Source organism: Giraffa tippelskirchi, chromosome 9 (assembly GCF_054371585.1).
Source record: "Giraffa tippelskirchi isolate mGirTip1 chromosome 9, T2T-mGirTip1v1.2.pri, whole genome shotgun sequence".
Classification (NCBI taxonomy): domain Eukaryota; kingdom Metazoa; phylum Chordata; class Mammalia; order Artiodactyla; family Giraffidae; genus Giraffa; species Giraffa tippelskirchi.
The window spans coordinates 140,207,784-140,215,538 of record NC_137283.1 but is presented as its reverse complement, the minus strand read 5'-3'; the positions used below and the strand labels follow the sequence as shown (position 1 = coordinate 140,215,538).

Genomic DNA, 7,755 nt, shown 5'->3' with positions numbered 1-7,755 from the left:
TGGGGGAGGGCAATATGGATAAAGGAGGTTGACTATATGGTGATGAAAACTAAACTTTTGGTGGTGAGTGGGCTGAAGTTTGGACAGAAGTTTAAATATAATATTGTATACATCAAATGTATGTAATACTTTGTGGCATTTAATTGCTTAGTTGCTCAGTTGTGTCTGCCTCTTTGCAACCCTTTGGACTGTAGCCTGCCAGGCTCCTCTGTCCATGGAATTCCCCAGGCAAGAATACTGGAGTGGGTTGCCATTTCCTTCTCTAGAGGGTCTTCCCGACCCAGGGATTGAACCTGTGCCTCCTGTGTCTCCTGCATTGCAGGTGGATTCTTTACCCCTGAGCCATTGGGGAAACCCAGGAAATGGCTACCAGTAACTAAAAATATGTTTGGATTTGCTTGAATTCTTCAAAACTGTGACATTGTTTCCTGACCTAAAACTTCAGATCACAACATAGGGGCTAAAGCTAAATGCATTCACTTTCAAACACAAAAAACTAGTTTATAAAAAAAATAAGTTTAAAATAAATGAGCTGCATGCCCTTTGTCATCTTTTCAGTTAACAGCATTGTCTTATCTCTGTCCCTGTACTTATTCATGATTTTATTATTTTTATCTGTTTGGGTGTGCCGTCCCCACTGGACTATGCCCTTCCTAAGAAAGTCAGTGCCCATGATGGATTCACATTTAACCCAGATGCCTAACACAAGGCAGCTAATAAGTACTCAATGTAAACTTTCTGACTGGTGGAACATAAGTGCACATTTACAATTAAAATGTTTAGAATATGTATTACTTTTTAAAATATTCCTCTATCTCTTTGCTGGTATGTTACACACCTGCTCTTGGGAAGTAATAGGATAACTGTAGAAATGATCAGATGACTCCCTAGAACAAAAAATTTAAATGTTGGTTAAAAGTAAGATTTCATTTCATTGAAAGATTAAGCAGAATTGTTGGAATTTTAGAAATAAGGATGGCAATTTTAATGTAATAGTGGTGGTAAAGAATTTCAAAAATCTGGACCAGGATAATCTGCCAGGATTATTCAAGTGATGTTAGAATATATTTTTCTTTGTCATATTTGACAGCATTTTTAGAGTATAATGCTTTACTCTTAAATATTTTTATTTATGGTCTCTCTGTATCTTTTATATAAGATACATTAACTTGAATGCATGAGCTGAAGATTTTTAGTTTTAAATATTTTTATTAGTTACGAGATCTAATAAAGACTTTTGTGTAAGATATATTAACTTGAACATACTAACTAAAGATATCTTTAACCCAGGTCTCCCTCATTGCAGGCAGATTCTTTACCATATGAATTACCAGGGAAGCCCAAGAATACTGGAGTGGGTAGGCTATCCCTTCTCCAGGGGATCTTTTCGACCCAGGAATTGAACCGGGGTTTCCTGCATTGCAGGTGGATTCTTTACCCGCTGAGCTACCAGGGAAGCCCCTTGCAAAACTTAGTATGTGCTAATTAGAGATGGATCAAGACACACAGAGTCTCACGTTAGCTTCAACAGCATTAGCATCTAGATCTCTGTTCTCTCATTTTAAGTGGGGTTTAAATGTACCTCTCTGGTTCATTGAAAAATTGACTGTCATCCCTAATAGATATCAAAAAGTTCTTGATAAGCAGCAGATTTAAGGAAACTGGCTTAAATTAGGCATTCAGCTTGAGATAATATGAGATTTGAGTAGAGGGTGGTTAAGATGGAGCTGGAGGGCAGACCAGCAGAAGACAGCAGATGAAGGTGAAGACTGAGGGGCCTGTTTAAAGGCAGTGGCTTCATCCAGAGGTCAGCCTCTCAGAGAATAAATATATTCAGCTTTCGGGCATGTATTAGTCTTCGGCACACGATTCCACTCTGCAGTTGTGTGTAGCCTGAGAGCAGAGTATACAATAGATGAAGGCCTGGGCATAGTTGTGCCGTCACAACTTTACTGTTGGACATTGAAATTTGAGTCTTATAATTTCACATGTCATGAGATATTATTTTTTAATTTTTTAAAACCATTCACTTTCACTTTTCACTTTCATGCATTGGAGAAGGAAATGGCAACCCACTCCAGTATTCTTGCCTAGAGAATCCCAGGGACAGAGGAGCCTGGTGGGCTGCCGTCTATGGGGTCGCACAGAGTTGGACACGACTGAAGCGACTTAGCAGCAGCAGCAGCATAAAGGGGCCAGCTGGCTTTGACCCAAGAGCCATAATTTGCTGACTCCTACCTCACACCAGCAAAATCATTAAGGTTTCAAGGGGGAATAAGTAAATAGCATAGGGCAGAAATTTAACACCTGGCTCTTGGAAGCTTGTTAAGAGTTTGTCAGAATCCAGAAAAGGAACAGTCAGGTGTAGGAAAGGAAATAGTGGTCTGCAGTGTTGATGAAAAACAGTTCCACACTGGATCACTAGTAGTATATGATTAAAAAGATAACTAGAAAGATGAGAGAGAAAAAGACTGTTGGTACTCGTTAGAAGTTCATGGTGACCACTGAGAATTTTTTTTAAATGACGGGTGATAGAATTTTAGACAGCAGGAAAGATAATGTGTGCATCAAAGCTGGAATTGATAGGTTTAGGGCAATCATTGGGGCTTCCCTGGTGGCTCAGATGGTAAAGAATCCGCCTGCAATGTATGAGACCTGGGCTTGTTGCCTGGGTTGGGAAGATCCCCTGGAGATGGTCATGGCAACCTACTCCAGTATTCTTGCCTGAAGAATCCCCATGGACAGAGGAGCCTTGTGGGCTGCGGTCCATGGGGTCGCAAAGAGTCGGACGTGACTGAGCGACTAAGCACAGCACAGCACACTCAGATTGTAAAGTAAAAGATGAGAAAACCACTGGGGAAATCTTTATAATTAAAAGGCTCTTCCCAAACCCTACTTAATATTTAACACAATAAATACCATAGTTTATGTGTTTCCTTCCGGTAGCTTTGGACTTAGGAAGTTAAGAGGCAGCGCAGAATAATGCTGAGAGGACGGTGTGCCCTGGGACGCTGGGGAGCATGCTAAGTTGCTTCAGTCGTGTCTGACTCTTTGTAACCCTATGGACTATGGCCCAACGGCTTTTCTGTCCATGGGATTCTCCAGGCAAGAATACCAAAGTGGGTTGCTATTTCCTTCGCCAGGGGATCCTCCCAATCCAGGGATCGAACCCAGGTCTCCTATGTCTCCTGCATTGGCAGGTGGGTTCGTTGCCACTGGTGCCACATGAGATGCTGGGGTGGAAGCCTGTTTTTTAACCCCTAGACTTGCCACTGGTCGCTGTGTAACCAGATAGTGGCATTATCTTTACACGACTGTGGTCACTTGATATCAGGTTTTATTAATGAGAAAGGAGATAACTCCATGTGTGACTCTTACCAAAGTTCATTTCTTAGAGCACTTCTCTGACTAGTCCTGGTGGGTTAAAAATGTTTCGCTACCCAATAAACTTACTTCCTCCCTCTTTAAAATGAGAGCCAGTTGGATTCACTGTACAGATTCTTGTTCTATTGCTGTTGCCTCCTTCAAGTTTTTACTCAAGTCTCACCTTTCCAATGAGCTCTACCCTGACTCTATTTAATACTACAACCTGGCCACCACCCTCCTCCTCTCAAGCCCCTTTTATCCTGTGCAACTTTTTCTTTTGTGCGTTCCACTTACCATGTTCTAACATACCATATAATTGTGGTTTATGGTCAAGTAATGTAAGCTCCAAGAGGGATCTCAAATGAATGGCATTTAGTACGTGCTCAGTATTTGTCTTTGAATGAGTAAATCAATGTTCCAATGCCACCGTTGCGAACGTGAAAGGCCATGTGCTGTTTCTAGTTGCAAGTCCAGATGGCAATGTTCAACCTCAGAAATTCGTGGACTGTGGGTAGGAGTGCTTCTGGTTAAAACTGACTACTGCCTGTTTTGAGTATAGTGAGCTAAGAGGCAGCTCTTGCTTATAAATGTGTTATCCTAAGGGGAACTTTGCACACTTTTCAAGCAATTATATAATTTAACTTACACTCTCAGTCTTTTCTCATTTGCCATCTGGCCATGTAATTACTTTTAAATAAAGCAGTGCATAAGGTGAAAGAACACAAGTTGGAAATCCATGATAATATGTATGATGGTAGGATAATATGTGTGTTTTGGGTTTTGTTTGCTTCAATTTTGTTGTTTAAAAAATAAGATTGTGTATGTGTTGGGGGGATAATTTGAGGAGGAATCATTCCAAAGTTTTCCCTAGAGGGAGCCCCTTATATACATTTTATTCTTTGACTAAAAGCTTTTGTTATAAACTAAATGTTTTGAATTAGTGGGTTATTACATTTTTCCATTCAGTTGTAAGTCTGGCCCAAAGCTATGAAATGAGAGGTTGTCTAACGTGTTTCAAAAACTGTTTTGCCATGAAGTGAAGTTGGGGAGAGCTGTGAGGCACATTCTTTTCCTTTGTCCCCTTTCATAATATTTTTTGATTTGTATTCTTTTCCTTTTTGTTCCTGTCTCTTTACCGCGAAGTGTATTTTTCTAGTGCCTGCTTGTACCACATTTCTGATTCTTCTCTGTTTATATTTACCCAGTTCTCTGTGGCCAATTGCACATGAGAAACGAACTGCAACTTAGTACAGTACATTCACATTGAAGAGAAAAACTCAGATAATTTTTGTTAGAAATTATTCCTCTTCTCTCCTATTGGGGATGTGTTTGGTGTGGAATTTTAAAAACCTGGCGCTTAGGCTAGGTTTTTAAATTTAAAATACAGATTTAAATGATTAGGCTACTTTATCATCAGTTTTCTCCTTTGGAGTGGGAAAAGTTAAGGGTTTGGGGGATGGGGGTGGTGAGAGAGTTGTGGCAGCTAGATGCAAACAAGATCACCCTTTGGAACAATGACAATGCTTTTCTCCGGCACTGGCAAGGAAAAAAAAAAAAAACTGGGTGAGAAGACTGGGTGTACTAATTTGCAACTAAAATACAACCAAGTCATCATTTACAGCTCCCTGGAGATTGTATTGTAAAGTTTTACTGCTTGCAAACCTTCCTTTGGTGTGGGAGGCAGAGCCTGGGGGCGTGGTTGGGGAAACAATAGTTTGGCTCTTTTTCCCCCCTAAATCAGTTCAAATGCCTGACTTAACTAGGGAGTCAAAGAATCAACAGACTTGCTCTAAGACTTGTCGGCTCCAGTAAAAAGATCTGGATGTTCTTAGTGGCCCAGTGAAAGTGGGGAACCCCTTTGCTTCACCTTGACTGCCATAAAGCAAAATCTCTACTGTTTTTGTGGACTCCAGAGAGGAGGCACTTAAGATCCGCTGGAGAGAAAACTGAATCATTGAGCACCAAGGCAGAAAGACAGATGTGGCTCTCATTCAAATAAGAACTGCGATTGGCTTTCTCTTTCTTTCTGTACACGTTGTCACTGCTGACTCTCAGACTTAAAGATTAGGTTTCAGTGGGAGCTTTTCAGGTTCAAGGACTGTTAATGGTTTGTAACTGCCTGACAATAAGTTCAACCTCAAAGTTACATCAGCCCAGACAGATGTCTGAGGATTCGAGACCAGAGGGAAAAAGTTAGAATCTGGAGCAGAAGGATGCCGACTGCCACCTGCTTGCTGGACTGAGCTTTTAATGGGACTCAAATTTCTAAATCCTTTGTAGATGTCCTGGAAATGGTGGTCTTCATTAATACAAAGATCAAGTCTTTGATTAAGCTTTTTAAGAAGAAAAGTAAGTAGTTTCTTTTCTCTGCACTATATGTAAGTATATGTGTGTGTGTTATGTAAGACTTCATCCTTTTGAGTGATGGAATTAAGAGCGTAAAACAGCATAATTGGTGTGTGTTTAACTCCTTTCTATACCAAGTTCAAATACCTCAGACTTTTGTAACTCTAGGGCAGAATTATGTGATTTTTTTTAAAAAAGCATGACTTAACTTGTTTATGGTTGGGATTTTAGGTGAATTCACTTCTATTGGGCTTCTAAAAAAAAAAAAATAATAATCCTTTGAAGAAGGGGAAAAAAGCCCTTGTATTTACTTTATGTCTGCCTTGATGTACAGTGTATGGTGCTTTGATTCTTTGGCTAAATATGAGGAGCCTCTGTGTGATGCATCACATATTTTTGGTGGGGACGATCCTCTAAAACTCTCCTGTACTCTGTTAGGTATTTAAGAGCTCAAGGACAGCCTCTGTCTAGACTGATCAGTCATTGTAAAGTACACAACTTTTGTGGTGTGGCTTCATTATGTACTTACAGTTGGTTTCAATTTCTTTAAATCCAGGTGCTTCATCATTCTTTGGACAGTATAACTTTTATTTATACATGGTTTTGTTTTTACGTAGTTGTTGGTTTATTTTATTTTAGTTTTGGGGCCATGGGTTTAAACTGGATAAATGTAGGTAGGAGCATTGGTAAGAGAAATTGGAGAAAGCAAATGAACAGCTCTTGGGGTTCATTTCTACAGCTCTCCTCATCAAAGATTGTCTTTGGATGGACTGATTAAAATCTACCCTGGCAAGAGTACGATACACCAGGGAGAGACAACTGTTCTTTCTTAGGAGCCAGTTGGTAGTTATATGGTGGGGCTGAATGTGCAATTACACGGACACTATCACTTGGATTTGATGTAATTGGTGAATAGGAAGAGTTTCCATTTTCATTATTTTCCAGCTACGAAGTATGATAATTTAGTCTTCGAAATAAATGGGCATCAGCACAAAACCTTATAATTAACTGGCTACTCTTTGGAGGACATACGGCGAGTACCACCCTGTGGAAGATTCTCAGATCATAACTAAGAACTAAGTCAGGGCTCTTTGGCTTTTATGGGTTACGATTGATAGTTCTATGCACCATGCAAAACATTTGTTCCACAGAGGTTATGTGAAATGCCAAGTGCCTAATTTACATGCAGCTTTTAGTAAACATTAAAAGCAGAAAGCACACGGGACGTTTCTGTTTTTAACTTGATGTCTAGTTCTCAATGTTTATTTTTCCATCTGGCAATTTGTAGAGAAAGTGGGATGATTTTTTTAAAAACTTGTCCAGTTTTATTGATGTATAATTGACATACAGCACTGTATCCATTTATGGTGTATAGCATAATGATTTGACTTACAGACATCATGAAATGATTCTCACAGTAAGTGTAGTGAACATTCAAAGTCTCATTTAGATACAAAAGAAAAAGAAAAAATGTTTTCTTTGTGGTGAGAATTCTTAGGATATACTGTCTTGTTGTTGTTCAGTTGCTAAGTCATGTCCGACTCTTTGTGACCTCATGGACTGCAGCACACCAGGCTCCTCTGTCCTTCACTATCTCCTGGAGTTTGTTCGAATTCTTATCCATTGAGTCGGTGATGCTAACTAACCATCTCATCCTCTCTTAGCAACTTTTATATATAACCCAACAGTGTTAATTGTGTTCATCATGATACATATTACATACGTAGTCCTAATTTATGTTATCACTGGAGAGAGTGGGATTATTTAGAAAGTTAATTATTTAAAGTCTGGCTTGTGGAATTCAGTACCTGTGAAGAAGATGGTATATGGGGTGAGTGCTGACCTCACCCTAGTCTGTGGGGTGACTCATGTTCCCAGGGGCACTGAGAAAGGCCAAGTTCCTCTTCATCGATGGTTCTAAAAGTCAGGAACTTCCTTCAAGTCATTGCACTAATCTTGCCACTACCATTCTTTTCATGAGTTATTTCATAAGCTGTAACTTTACATATATTAGCTCATTTGATCTGTAGAATGGTGGTAATA

The 7,755-nt window shown here is 39.7% G+C and overlaps 1 protein-coding gene across 9 annotated transcripts in view; it reads left to right on the top strand.

Moving 5' to 3' along the window:
- NHSL1 (NHS like 1) overlaps nucleotides 1-7,755 on the top strand; it is a 400,302-nt gene that overhangs the window by 328,277 nt on the left and 64,270 nt on the right. Inside the window, exon 1 of one of the 9 annotated variants that reach the window (XM_081528898.1) lies at nucleotides 5,023-5,715. The exons of 5 other annotated variants lie outside the window; for them this stretch is intronic. In XM_081528898.1, the coding sequence (XP_081385024.1) occupies nucleotides 5,658-5,715 (58 nt within the window). In that variant the 5' untranslated portion in view covers nucleotides 5,023-5,657. Of the gene's footprint in view, nucleotides 1-5,022; nucleotides 5,716-7,259; nucleotides 7,544-7,755 lie in introns of those variants that run through there. 3 more of the 9 variants (XM_081528902.1, XM_081528909.1, XM_081528906.1) reach the window with 3 other exon arrangements.